Source organism: Oncorhynchus masou, chromosome 27 (assembly GCF_036934945.1).
Source record: "Oncorhynchus masou masou isolate Uvic2021 chromosome 27, UVic_Omas_1.1, whole genome shotgun sequence".
NCBI lineage: Eukaryota > Metazoa > Chordata > Actinopteri > Salmoniformes > Salmonidae > Oncorhynchus > Oncorhynchus masou.
This window is the reverse complement of record NC_088238.1, coordinates 31474604-31489389: the sequence shown is the minus strand read 5'-3', so window position 1 is coordinate 31489389 and position 14786 is coordinate 31474604. Positions and strand designations below refer to the sequence as shown.

The following is a 14786-nucleotide window of genomic DNA, read 5'->3' as shown; positions in this document are numbered from 1 at the left end:
TGTGCACTCCCCTAATATTGCATTTCCTTTGACCAATACAGACAAAACAAGAGATCATTTGTCAAGATAATCCATCCACCTGACAGGTGTGGCATATCAAGAAGCCGATTAAATAGCATGATCATTACACAGGTGCCACTTGTGCTGGGGACAATAAAAGGCCACCCTAAAATGTGCAGTTTTGTCACTTAACACAATCTGTAATAAAGGCCCTTTGTGGGGAAACACTCATTCTGATTGGCTGGTCCTGGCTCCACAGTGGGTGGTTGAGTCACTCTTTGCTACTTTGTTTTACAAACTGCACTTGGGGATATAGCCAGTCATCTATGTGCAAATGTTAAGGATGAAGAGCAATATAGACTGTTAGAATAGAGATTCTAGTCTGATGGGATAGTAACTGTGTATCAAATTGTAGAGAGGTGCATACCTTTAGCATACACACACCCCCTCTCACCCTGGCACTCAAACTTACATACATTCCCATGCACTGTAAGTGAGAGGGACCGAAGGAGAGAAAGATTGTGGGTGTTACTCCAAAATGATAAAATCATTTTCTCTCACTTCAGTTTATAACCCAAATCCGCCATTGATTTCAAGAAATGTGTCTTCGTTTCTTACGTGGTTGCGTCATCTCACATCAACAATCCTGGGAATATTCCAGCTGAAGCTCGCATCGACGCATGCTTCAAAACGTGTACAAACAAAGTATGCATCTGAGAACTGCCCTCCGTGCTCATACTCCGACCGCTCCAATTAGCGGACTTGGAGCACGGTAGTATGTATATTGAGAAACACACTCTCTTTCACTAGAAGCTCTATTCGAAAAGTCTATATTGCTCGTCATCCTTAACATTATGCACATAGATGACCGGCTATATTACCAAGTGCAGTTTGTAGAAAACAGAGTAGCAAAGACTGACTCAATCTCTGGAGAGTAGCATTGTCCCAGAAACAGCCTAAATGTCATGGGAAACTGAGACAACAGCGTCTAAAAATGGATCGGACCAGTCCTTAGTGGCACAGTGCAGTTAGAATCACAGTATCTCCGGGTTGACGATGCTTTACGAAAGTCCAACAATCTCTTAACAGCTTAGTTAGCATTCTTGTCAATCAAAACGCTTGGCGCTCTTGGCTCTAGACTGTTGCACCAATGAAGGCCCCAATGCAATATCCTCATTCCTTATAGACCACCTACCACTTCAGTGTGGCCTCTCCTCCCATCAGAGAGAGAATATAGGGAGAGGTCTTATCCTATGCTCAAGATAATACGTCCTCCTATACAGTAGGAGCCTGAGAGTCCAGCCACAGCAATCACATTCAGGTTGGTCTCTCTCTCACTCGCCCTCTCTCCCTCGAGCCATTATTAAGGGTGGCCTTACTTGAGGAGTGCTTACAGTTAATAAAGTCCATTGCAAACTTTGGCTAGCCAGCTTCCCTTGCAATGACATGCATAACTTATGTCGGCCATTACATGAACATGTTGTCCTTGTGGGTTAAATTCTGCAGGATGAAGGTAATCATTTTATTGCAAATGTGTGAAATTTTTGTTTTAAATCCTAACTGAATTTGTTGCCGTTGTCCGTTTTTACAGTGTGTACAATAAAGTTGATTTAAGCCTAATGTTGCATTCAGTTCCTGACTACTTGAGTAAGTACAAAATATCCAGTCACACTAGGTCTAGTCACCAAACACATTAGGGGAAAATATTTCCAAATATTTTCTTTACGGCAAAATATCTCAGCAATGTCCGTGAAAACAACTTTGGAAAGCCCACGAGAAAACACTTCTTCACCTCTACTGGACTAAAACGGAGAGGGTGAGATAGAGAGAGACAGAGAGAGAGCGCACAGGGAAGGGGGGGGGGCGTGATTTACTGCCAGAACGGCTGGCCCATTCCCACGCTTCGCCCTGTCCTTCACTTTCTCCTCTAGGCCCAGAGAGAGAGCGAGAGAGAACAACGCCATAGCCCCCATCCAGAAGTCTACAGACTTTCTAGAGGCCTCTATCTTGTTATCAGTGCTCCATAAACCTACATACCTTTTAACCTGCTCATCACCCACCTCTATAGCTGCTGCCCCTATTTCTGAGCACCTGAGTAAGGACAAGTACAGTGCTTCCCATGGTGAGATTCCCGCTTGGGGCGTGGGTTACTTTTGAGTTACAGCTTGACATTATGGGTCATGTCTAGACATATTTGTTTGGTTTATATACATTGTGGGGCAAAAGAAGCCCCCCCCCCTGTGGGTGGATCACAGGACCACCAAAATGAGAGGGAACCAGACTGCTCCAACTGTACCGTAGTCCATCCCAAACATTCAGAGCTGGGCAGACGCCCTAACAAATACAGACACAAGCAGGCCCAGTGAGAGTTTATGGTGCAGGCCGCCGGTTGGGGAGGGCATGTTTGGAACGGTCCATTCACTGAGGATGGGTGTTATTTCCTGGCCTCTTCCTGGCCTCCCTGGAGATCTGGCCTGCACACAGATGTGGAGGAGATGGGGGAGAAAATGGTAGCTTCGCTTCTCAAAGGGCAGCAGACTGACAAACACTGGCCTGCACAGAACTGCTTTGCATGTTGCCTAGCTTATGAAAAATGATATAAATGAAGTAAACTGCATTGGGCTCAGTCACCAGAAAAAAAAACGCGTGTGACATGACAGAACACAGGACAGGGTTATAAGGTTTGGGAACATTCCAACAGAATGTCATTTTTTAAAAAGGGGACAAAAAAAACAGCACTCAAAACATTCCAGTGTGCGTACGTGTGTCTGCATTACATTGTCATAGCAAAGCCCTGGTCAGTCACAGAGGGCAGAGGACAGTATGTGAACTCCACTGTGCCGGCCACCAACCAGATAGCTTGAGATCCCAGCTGTATCGTTGTATGTCATTTGTCACAGAGCGCAATACAAAAAGGCCCAGTCAGGCAACCCCTGGGGCCACAGTGACCAGAAACACAAACACTGGTTTCTATACCACATTCTTTAGGGGAGCAGAATTACATTCATTCATTTGATTGATTAAGAACAGCAGAACTACACAGTAGACGGTGAAGCGGAGTCCACCTTGGCCTGCTAGTCTCTGGCCTGCTGGTGATTAGGGATGGAGCTTCACCTCTCCGTCAACAAGACAGATTGTTCTGGTCCGGACTGGATCTGACACATTGCAGAGCCACACACACACACACACACACACACACACACACACACACACACACACACACACACACACACACACACACACACACACACACACACACACACACAAATCTTGGCTCACTGGGCTAAAGGAGGCGAATGGAGCTCGTCAAGCCTTCACCACCTGATGACGGTCCAATCTGGCTGAACCCCTACAGGACTTTCAGACCTCCAGATTGCATGTGCACGGGCTATACAGTAACCCAAGCATGCATGCATACCAGTGGAGGCTGCTGAGGGGAGGACGGCTCATAATAAATGGCTGGAATGGATGGAATAGCATCAAACACCTGGAGACCCTGTGTTGGGATACCATTCTTCTCCAGCCATTACCACGAGCCCATCCTCACCAATTAAGGTGCCACCAACCTCCTGTGACACACACACACACACACACACACACACACACACACACACACACACACACACACACACACACACACACACACACACACACACACACACACACACACACACACACACACACACACACACACACACACACACACGTTAGCCCAGCCATGTAGTCCTCCTCCAGTGCCTAGCGAGGAAAGGAAACAGCTCCCTGTGATCTCTACTAGTAAACACTTCTAATGTAAAAGTGTTTGGAAGCCCAGACTGCAGATCTTATTGTATAGACTGCTCTCACTCCTCTGTCTGTGTGTGTGTGTGTGTGTGTGTGTGTGCATATCTGTTTTCTTTTTACATCATATTTGGTGATGGTTGTGGGTGTGTTTTTGACTCGTTAGATAAGGAGATACATGGAAATATTGATTGTTACAGCATATTTGCAAAATATAGCGCTTGGATCTTTTATCAATAACATGAGTGGGTTGAAAATCGTGCATGGTCCTGCCAACTGAAACGACTCTAACTAAATAAACAGACATGAACAAACTCCCACCATGCCTATAACTTACTACTCTTACTCTCTCATACAGTCTGTATTTTCTACCAATTGCCATATAATATAAACACTGTGGGATAATATAGATAATATAAAACGCGGGTTTTATGACCCGTTGTGAAATATAACGACTGCATTAAGTTATCGTTTAATCAACTGAGCTGGAGCAATGAGGCGTAGGCACATGCCTAAAGGTACAACAATAGATGCCAACATTGCTACAGAGGTTTACATTTGTTGTACAACATAACCACACATCACAATTAAATGTATGAGAGGATTATATTCACTGATTGAGTTGACTGGGTAGAAGTATTTTCTGTTTCTAGCCACATTACAGTATTTACAAATTAGGAGGACAGTGTCATAGATAAAGTTTTTTAAAAGTTTTTTTAACACACAAGAAAATGCTAGGTTAAATAGTGTACAGAACACACATTGGGTTATTTTTTGCCCAACCAGTTGGGTTTACGAACTAGGTCAGATCAGAAGTCTGGAGGTGTGGCTTAGTAGGGGCGTGGCTTTCTAGATAGTTCTGTTTGGCCACCCGTGAAAGTAAATGTCATTCCGGTTAATCTGTTCTATTGGCAACACATTTTAAGGGTGAGCACTGACATTTTTGTATCTTGCCAAGCATACACTAACATAGTGTCATATCCAAGGCCTTACACACTTGTTCAGTAGCTCTGGTCTGCAGAGAGCTCTTCTCATATCTTCAGTAAATGTCACTGCCATATCGCTCAGTAAGGGATTGGACCTCCAGAGATACACATTTGCATATCCTATTGCCCATGATGCATTTTCATGTTTTATGATGTGTGCGGCCAGGTTAAATGACTGTTTGTAAGTATAATCGGGATAAGGGATGAAGCTACCCAGACAGGCTGGGCAAACTAAGCTCCTGGAGTTAAGTAGCCTACTGCAGGGTTCTCCAACCCTGTTCCTGGAGAGCTACCCTCCTGTAGGTTTTCACTCCAACCCCAGTTGTAACCAACCTGATTCAGCTTTTCAACCAGCTAATTATTAGAATCAGGTGTGCTAGATGAGGGATGAAGTGAAAACCTACAGGACGATAGCTCTCCAGGAACAGGGCAGGACAGCCCTGGTCTCCTGTACCCTTGCTCTGTAAAAGGAGACATGGTTGAGGTGATCCATTTGAGATGAGCTCAATTGAAATGTCTGGGCTTGTTACAGTATGCATTACAGTAACTCATTTGACTTGAGGATGCACAGAGGCCTTTTATGTGAGGTCAACAGTACATTCTACCAGTGACGTGATGAGAGATGAAGCAGAACTTATTGAGTCAGAGAGAGAGAGAGAGAGAGAGAGAGAGAGAACACAACACAGGTCATCAGATCAGTGGTAGATTACTGCCTGCATGAGGAGGAGAGGAAGCCAATATTTGCTGAGTGATGTTTTTAAAGCCCTGAGGAGAGTCCAAACTATTTAAGGGTTAGCTCTCTGGTTCCAACTTGGCATGGAGATCACAGGGACCTGTAACAACCTGAGCCCAGCTCAAAGCCCTTTAACTGACTTCAACTGGGCTCTGAAGAGTACTGAGGTCATATGATCACAGCACTCGCTGTGTCATCAACACCCCCTCTGGACAACACGTGTACCTGTAACTCCCTCTGGCTGCACACTCACCGTTATGACGTCATGTTCAGAGTGGTATGTTTAAGCATTAAGGCCCAAGGAGGTGTGGTATATGGCTAATATACCACAGCTTATGGCTGTTCTTATGCACGACGCAACGCGGAGTGCCTGGACACAGCCCTTAGCCGTGGTATACTGGTAAACTGGTTACCAACGTAATTAGAATAGTAAAAATAAAATGTTTTGTCATACCCATAGTATACAGTCTGATATACCATGGCTGTCCGCCAATCAGCAATCAGGGATCGAACCACCCAGTTTATACTGATAAACTCCAATGAGATAAGAAAACAATATCGTAGATATGTAAGTGTGTGTGTAGTTGTTGTTGGACATGGAAGAGGTTTGAGGTCCAGAGGAGGATGAGTAGGAAGAAGGGATGTAGGAGGAGAGGGAAGAAGAGCGGGGGTAGAGGTTGGAGACAACGGAGGAGCAGGAGGAAGACGAAGGGGAGGAAAAGTAACGGGAGGAGACGGGAAGAAGAGGAAGACGAGGAGGCCAGTCTTACCGCTCAGCCTCCAGGCGCATCTCCTCCCTCTTCTGCCTCCTGAGCTCTCGGCGCCGCTCAAAGTCATCATCCATGGTTACGCCCTGCAGGACGACATCATCATCAACAACGTTGTAGTTTACATAGCAGACCACCATAGTCCCTGTGCCCAAGAACACTAAGGTAAGCTGCCTAAATGACTACCGACCTGTAGCACTCACGTCCGTAGCCATGAAGTGCTTTGAAAGGCTGGTCATGGCTCACATCAACACCATTATCCCAGAAACCCTAGACCCACTCCAATTTGCATACCGCTCAAACAGATCCATAGATGACGCAATCTCTATTGCACTCCACACTGCCCTTTCCCACCTGGACAAATGGAACACCTACGTGTGAATGCTGTTTATTAACCAGTTGGATTTAGGGGGCGCTATTTACATTTTTGGATGAAAAACGTTCCTGTTTTAAACAAGATATTTTGTCACGAATAGATGCTCTATTATGCATATAATTGAAGCTTTGGAAAGAAGACACTCTGACGTTTCCAAAACTGCAAGGATATTGTCTGTGAGTGCCACAGAACTGATGTTACAGGCGAAACCCAGGTAAAAATCCAACCAGGAAGTGCCGCATTTTTTGAAACCGCCTCATGCCAATGACTCCTTATATGGCTGTGAATGAGCTACGAATGAGCTTACGTTTTCCACCAGGTGTCTACTTTAAAAATATTACCAGGCAAGTCAGTTAAGAACAAATTCTTATTTTCAATGACGGCCAAGGAACAGTGGGTTAACTGCCTGTTCATTGGCAGAACGACAGATTTGTACCTTGTCAGCTCGGGGATTCGAACTTGCAACCTTTCGGTTACTAAGCATTGTGACGTCTTTTTGTGACGTCTTTTTAGGCATTTCCCTTAAAGAATGGCTGTACGGGACCATATATGGCATGTGGTCACATGGTGTCTCCCGCAGAAAACCTTGCATAAAATACTGAGGTAGCCATTTTTCCAATCGCTTCTTATGAGAAACCAACTGCCTCGACGGATATATTATCGAATATATTTGTTAAAAACACCTTGAGGATGGATCCTAAACAACGTTTGCCGTATTTATGTCGATATTCTGTAGCTAATTTTGAAAAAAGTTTGGCGTTATAGTTGTAGCATTTTTCGGTCGATTTCTCAGCCAAGCATGGTGAAGAAACGGGAGCTTTTTCGCCAACAAAAATAATATTTTTGGAAAAAAGGAACATTTGCTATCTAACTGGGAGTCTCCTGTGTGAAAGCATCCAAAGTTCTTCAAAGGTAAATGATTTAATTTGGTTGCTTTTCTTATTTTCGTGAAAATGTTGCCTGCTGCCAGCAGAGCCTAGCAGAGCATTATGCCATGATAAACTTACACAAATGCTTGTCTAGCGTTGGCTGTAAGGCATATTTTGAAAATCTGAGATGACAGTGTTGTTAACAAAAGGCGAAGCTTGTGTTTGAATATATGTATTTCATTTCATTTGCGATTTTCATGAATAGGAAAAGTTTCTAGGGGTATTTATGTCCGTTGCGTTATGCTAATGCGTTTGAGGCTATGATTACGCTCCCGGATACTGGTTTGCTCGTCGCAACTGGTTAACGACAGCTCAGCGTTCAACACCATAGTGCACTCAAAGCTCATCACTAAGCTAAGGATCCTGGGACTAAACACCTCCCTCTGCAACTGGATCCTGGACTTCCTGACGGGCCGCTCCCAGGTGGTGAGGGTAGGTAGCAACACAACGCTGATCCTCTACACTGGAGCCCCTCAGGGTTCATGCTTAGCCCCTCCTGTACTCACTGTTCACCCACGACTGCATGGCTAGGCATGACTACAACACCATCATTAAGTTTGCAAACGACACAACAGTGGTAGGTCTGATCACCGACTACGACAAGACAGCCTATAGGGAGGAGGTCAGAGACCTGACCGTGTGTTGCCAGAATAACAACCACTCCCTCAACGTAATCAAGACAAAGGAGATGATTGTGGACTACAGGAAAAGGAGGACCGAGCACAACCACATTCTCATCGACGGGGCTTTAGTGGAGCAGGTTGAGAGCTTCAAGTTCCTTGGTGTCCACATCACCAACAAACTAGAATGGTCCAAACACACCAAGACAGTCATGAAGAGGGCACGACAAAATCTATTCCCCCTCAGGAGAGTGAAAAGATTTGGCATGGGTCCTCAGATCCACAAAAAAGTTATACAGCTGCACCATCGAGAGCATCCCGACTGGTTGCATCACTGCCTGGTACGGCAATTCCTCGGCCTCCGACAGCGAGGCACTGCAGAGGGTAGAATGTATGGCTCCGTACATCACTGGGGCTAAGCTGCCTGCCATCCAGGACCTCTACACCAGGCTGTATCAGAGGAAGGCCCTAAAAATTGTCAAAGACCCCAGCCACCCCAGTCATAGTCTGTTCTCTCTGCTACTGCATGGCCACCGGAACCGGAGCGCCAAGTCTAGGACCAAAAGGCTACGCAACAGCTTTTATCCCCAACCCATAAGACTCCTGAACAGGTAATCAAATTGCTACACAGACCGTTTGCATTGTATCCCGCCACCCGCTAACCCCTGCTACTCTCTATCATCTATGCATAGTCACTTTAACTATACCTACATGTACATACTACTTCAATTAGCCCAACAGGGGCCTCCGTACATTGACTCTGTACTGGTACCACCTGTATATACTGTAGCCTCGCTACTGTTATTTCCACTGTCAGTTTACAGTTTAAATGTCTTTACTTATCTATTGTTTACCTAATACCTATTTTTTACTTAAAAATTGCACTGTTGGTTAGGGCTTGAATGTAAGCATTTCACTGTAAGGTTGTTGTAGTCGGCGCACAAATAAACTTTGATTTGGAAGAACATATGAGTTTATCACCATCCGGTACCTCTGTATCCTATGCTGGGTCATATTCATTAGGGCACGCAACAGAAAAACTAAAATAGGCGTTTCTTATTGGTAGGTAGTCCCTCCCTGTTTCATTCTGTTGTCTTCTGCTTGATGCGTAGTGAGTACGACCCGGATGTCTTTCTGCTCTAGACCTCGATACAGGGATGCACGTTTGTGTGCCTACTACGATATTCACTACCAATACTAGTCGTACAGTACTGTGAAAACGTTGATATCTCTCCACGCCAAACACACAGTCACATTTCACTATTAAAACAAAAAACAAAAGGAGAAAGTGAAGGAATGAAGGAGGAGACGGAAGGAGAAGAAAGTGTGTGAGGAGGAAGAGATGTTAGCGCAGGATGTTATAACGCTCTTCACTAAAAATACCCTGGGTACGTGACCGGGGAGAGGAGCGGGACCACCCAGAAGATCCTTAGCCTGTCATCATCAACCTACGCTCTTCTCTTACAAGAACACAACTGTACCCAACCACAATCTAGCCTACTGCTACAGCTAACAGCAAAGTGCATTGAGTGAAAGGCTACAGTACTGTACCTTAGCAGTTGTGACGATTAGACTTTTAAATGTACTGTTTTCCCTCTTAAACCATTCCAGCCTCTCTCCCACTGCTTTATCCCAGCACGGCTACAACACAAAGAGCTCCTGCTGCTGCACAATCTTTCACCGGTTTCAGCAGTCAACAGAAAAGGCAAACGCCTCTTCCTTTCCACCTTCTACTCCTCCCCTCCCTCCCACTCGCCCTCCCTTCCTCCTTCTCCCGGTTGCTGTCTTTCCCTTCTTTAACTCTACACCCCCCCCCCACCCCCCCACACACACATATACATACACCACCCCTTGCTCTCTCCTTCCCAAATCTCTACAACTTTTCCTGTTTTGTTTAGAGAGATGTCAGTGGATGGCTAGGATCAGATCCGGGATCAGTTTTAGAGAGGCAGGGTGGGTTCTTCAGGCTTGCTTCCCGAGTTGTGCTGTCGATCATGCTGTAGCCTCCTGCTCTGTGCCCCTCTGCAGCCTCACACAGTGAGAGGACCAAAAAGGGTCTCCAACACCCACAAGCGCGTGTACAGGAAACACAAGGACAGGGGAGGTATGCTTTAAACAAAACCCATCACTCCAAGGGCTAGTCCCTCTGTCCCTTTCTCTCTCTCTCTCTCTCTCTCTCTCTCTCTCTCTCTCTCTCTCTCTCTCTCTCTCTCTCTCTCTCTCTCTCCCTCTCCCTCTCCCTCTCCCTCTCCCTCTCTCCCTCCCCACCTCCTTCTCATTTCAACTAGAGGACTATCAGAGTCAAACTGCGATGCCCATGTGATTCAGGCCAGATTATTTCCAACACAGCAATAATTTGCTCTCCATGTTTAGATACACTTACGCCATTTGCAGGAGGAAGAAAATTGGCACGTGGATTTCGGCAATTCGCACAACTGTAATTAGACAAAATGAGAGCAATACCAAAAACACTAAAGCCATCACCAGCGTTAGTTTAATCACATACTTCCTAAAAGCAGCACTGGGGCTGAGAGCACACTATTAGTATGACTATGATTTGGGGAATATTTAAGAATTTGATATTATATTCAACAGGATTTGGAGTTTGCCTGTGAGAGTGCAGAGCATTCCAGAGTATAGCCGTCGATAAAATGGAGCGATGTCAGTGTCACACTGATTCCTCGAGGGGACCACCCATATTCCGTCAAAGCTAACATACACAGAGCAGAAGAATGGAGAGAGAGAAAGGGAGCTTCCTGGAATTACATCTTTCTGACTTTCTCTCTGAGGGTTTCGTACCAGAACCAATTTTAGCCTGCCTCTCCCTGTTCACTGTAAACTATGGTCTCTCTCTCCACTCACTACCACTCTCTCCTCTCTATCAACTGTAAATTAAGGGCTCTCTCTCTCTCTCTCTCTGAACTAAGGTCTCTCTCTCTCTCTCTCTCTCTTCCACACTCACTCTACTCTCTCGCCCACTGTAAATTCTCTCTCTCGCCCCACTGTAAAACGATTACTTTTTTCTCTCTCGTTCCCTCTCTGTCTTCCAGCTCCAGGGCTACAATGGCAATAATGTAACATTTACCAGTCAAATTAATGCTCTGCTGCAACTCTCTGGCTGACACTACCCAGCGCTTAAGGAACATTATATTAAAAAGCCACGTTGATGTTATCCAGACAACGCCAGCTTTATTTCCCCCTATCATTTTAGGACAGGTTTGTGTTAACACCACCCAAACAATGTGTCCTCTATTCACAAGGAGAGGCTGGAAGAGAATGTGGCACCATTTCATTCTTAGAGGCATTGCTATGTTAATATGCAGTGAAATGTTGATGTACTGTTTTGCTCTGTGAGTCCATAGATCATAGAGGCCTCTTTTTTTCCCATGAGTCATTGCTGTGACACACAGCCGAATAACTTTGTCTTCACCACTTTAGCACAAACACATTCACCTCAAGAGTACGCCTCGGAAACTATTTGAGGAATGCGGCATTTTAAAATTCTGATGTTAGCACAACGTCTTGAAAGAAGCTTTAAGTTACTCATTCACATGCCATTTTAAAAACAACTCCAGAAGATTCTTCCAGAGGACGAAGCACTTTAAGTTGTTGAGAAGAAAAAAAAGTTGTCAAGTGTAACGTTAACATTGGCAGGCCTGTCAGCAGATTACTTACACCCCCTGACACTTCTTCACCGGATAAACAGAAAAAAGGAGAGCAAGAGGGGAGAGAGAGTTCTACTGGGACACAACAGCAGCTTTTACTCCATGTTATCCAAAGATTGCCCCGAGTCCAAAACTGATTAAAAGACACAATATTTGGACTGCAGCCGTTCTGGGCGACTTGAGTGTGGGACTAAAATTAACTCCCGAGAAAAAGAGGCAGAACGAAAGAAAGACAGACAGAAAGAACGAATGAAGAAAACATTGAAGCCAACACAAACTTGGTCTACTTAGACTATATTCCAATATATCCATAAACTGCACCAATATGCACAGTTCACTGTAGTGGGGACATGAGAGTAAACATGGTCAAGCTATGGGACTCTGGCTAAGGCTTCTACTTTTGTCATCCCAAGGAATGATGTTCTTTTCCCTTTAAGAGAAGAAAAGAAGAGGAGGGGATTGTGGGCCGGCTCCCACCCTCCCAGCTCTCTGGCTCTGCCTGTACCTGCAGGTAAAACGCAAGCAGTGTGCACATTGCCATGGTGACCCAGGTGTGAGGGTTGGCCAGGTGTGGTTGGAGGGAGGGAGGGAGGGAGGGAGGGAGCTGGGAGAAATAAAGGTATCCCAGGTATCTGCCATGTCAGTGCTGGGCTGGCACAAGACCCAGGGATTGTGTGGCAGGCGCAGAGAGGGAAAGGGAGAGCGAGGCTAGGGCCAGGCATCCTTCACCTCCTCTCTCTCGCTGGGGCCTACTCATTAGGAGATGCTGGAGGAATGTGAGCTATGCGCTCTTTGCTCTGGCCCCTGTCTGGGCCTCTCAGGTGGGGTGGAGAGGTAGGCTGCTGTCACTCTTACTCACTGTCAGTCTATCCATAGGCTACTGTGAGAGCCTGGCACGGCCATGTACAATAAAGGTCTTCATCACAATCGCTGCCATTTTAATCATCCTCATCAGCTTGATCATCACCATCTTGAGTTCACCATCCTCCTCCTCTTCATCCTCCTCCTGATTATCATAATATAATAATATAATATAATCTAACCATTCTATTCAATTCCTGACAATAGGATGCATTGTCTGAGCGACAGATTCCGGCAGCAACAACAGTATCCCTGATTCCCTGTCCTATGTTTTGGAGACATGAATCATGTCTGGCTCTGGCACTGACAAGCAGGGATGGGGAGGGAGGGAGGGAGGGAGGGAGGGAGGGAGGGAGGAAAGGCTGAGAGAGAAGCTGCCCGAGGGAGGAAACGGGAGGCGCACTCTCACCTGGAGAGAGAATCTGAGCACCAGTCAGTCAGTCTGTCAGTCACTCCAGCCTCGGCCTGTTCCACGTTGAGGAGGAGGGGGGTCTTAAATCTGTTTGGAAAAGGAGAAAGCTATTAATACGTCTTTCCATGCCATTCCCCCCCAGGGTGCTATTCACTTAATGAGTTCCAATGAAACCTAGTGATCAAAGGGCTGTTTCTGTTTCGAGGCCCAGTTCTGTCAGTGAGCGTGGTGCGAGAGCCAAGACAGTGAAATCTATCATTCTAGACTATGGCTTTGACATTCACCTGGGTCAGGTCACCCCAACCGAGCACCTCAACTCCGTCTAACTGGATGACTGAGTCAGGGCTCTGTCAACGCTGTAGGTGTGTCGCCTCCTGATCCCGGTATAGTGTCATTTAGGTGGTGAGCCAAAATCATATTACACTGATCTCAGACCTGCTGGAGTAGAACCTATTGGTGTGATGGTGGACTCAGGTCTTAGTTCAGGTCTGTGTGTATTTGTATGTGTGTTGACTGTCTGTGTTACGGTGCAGTAGACCAGCTAATGGCCTGTACAGTAATGAGACCCCTCCCGAGCTAAACTAAGCTCTGCACAGTGTAATAGTCACTCCTTGTCAGTCAGGTGACAGGCCAGGATTCCCCATTCCCACCCAGCAGTGTGTACACAGGAGCCATCAGGACTGTCTCACAGTCACACAGCCTGCACTCTGTCTACTCATACACAGAGGAGAGGAACAGAGCAGAGTTTAACTGTAGTAGATATCATGGCCTTTATATGCTGACTGACTGACTGCAGACTGACTGACTGACTGACTGACTAATGCTTTGCAGGTGCTCAAGGGGCAGTTTGAGTTTGAGCAAAGCCAAAAGGATACCTGTAGGGGTGTGGGTATGTGGATAGCAATGCAGAGGGCAGAGAAATGTTCCATCTCTGAGAACATCTGGGAGTGTGTGTGTGTGTGTGTGTACGCGTCTGTCTTGGTCTGTGAGTGTCTCTGTGCGGCCAGCCAACGTGCGTGTGTCCTGTCCATCGCCACCTGTAATGATGTGTTTGGAAGAGGTTGTCCTCCCTTGGTCCCGTTCAGCGTGATCTGCCTCTCATCTCACACGTCGGGCCCCTGGCCCCGCCTCGCCTCGGGTCCATTAACACATTTACTGCCTCTGGCCCAGCCCAGGCTGTGAACCACGCCAGGATGTGGCCACATAAATTCACTGGAGTTTTTGGCATGGGGGAGGCCATGATTTCTGACTCTCTTTCTCGGTGCCTCTCTCTCCCTATCCCCTTCTCTCTCTCTCTCTCTCTCTCTCTCTCTCCCCCCCATCTCCCCCTCTCCTCGTCTGTCATGGTACAGACACTGCTGTTGGACCACAAAGGCATGATCCGACCAGCTGCTGACTACGTGCTCATCGTGAACACTGGGATAATGTGAGGAGGAGGAGTGTACGGCTGCGTGCATCTGTGTGTGACTGCACATACTTCCTCCCCTACATATGGATGCCAAGGGAATGTCAGCCAACTCAGCTGACCTGAGGACAGATCTCGTGGTGTCAGACTAGAAGACTTTAGCTGGGACACATCTTTCTTTGGGCAGGATATGAGGTGGCCAAAAGCGCCTGAGCTCAGATTTGTTCAGCTCGATCTCAATACCATCTGCTT

At 46.3% G+C, this 14786-nt stretch overlaps 1 protein-coding gene across 8 annotated transcripts in view; it reads right to left on the bottom strand.

Moving 5' to 3' along the window:
- Nucleotides 1-14786, bottom strand: part of LOC135515994 (non-muscle caldesmon-like) — a 58226-nt gene that overhangs the window by 25684 nt on the left and 17756 nt on the right. For 6 of the 8 annotated variants that reach the window (XR_010451885.1, XR_010451886.1, XM_064939915.1 and 3 more), the window contains exons 2-3: nt 13127-13216; nt 6270-6352 (exon numbers count right to left, since the gene is read on the bottom strand). Coding sequence is in view for 6 of the 8 variants with exons in the window: in XM_064939915.1 (XP_064795987.1) it covers nt 6270-6343 (74 nt within the window). In the remaining 2 variants the exon portion in view is untranslated. Of the gene's footprint in view, nt 1-6269; nt 6353-9742; nt 9892-13126; nt 13217-14786 lie in introns of those variants that run through there. The other 2 variants (XM_064939916.1, XM_064939917.1) reach the window with 2 other exon arrangements.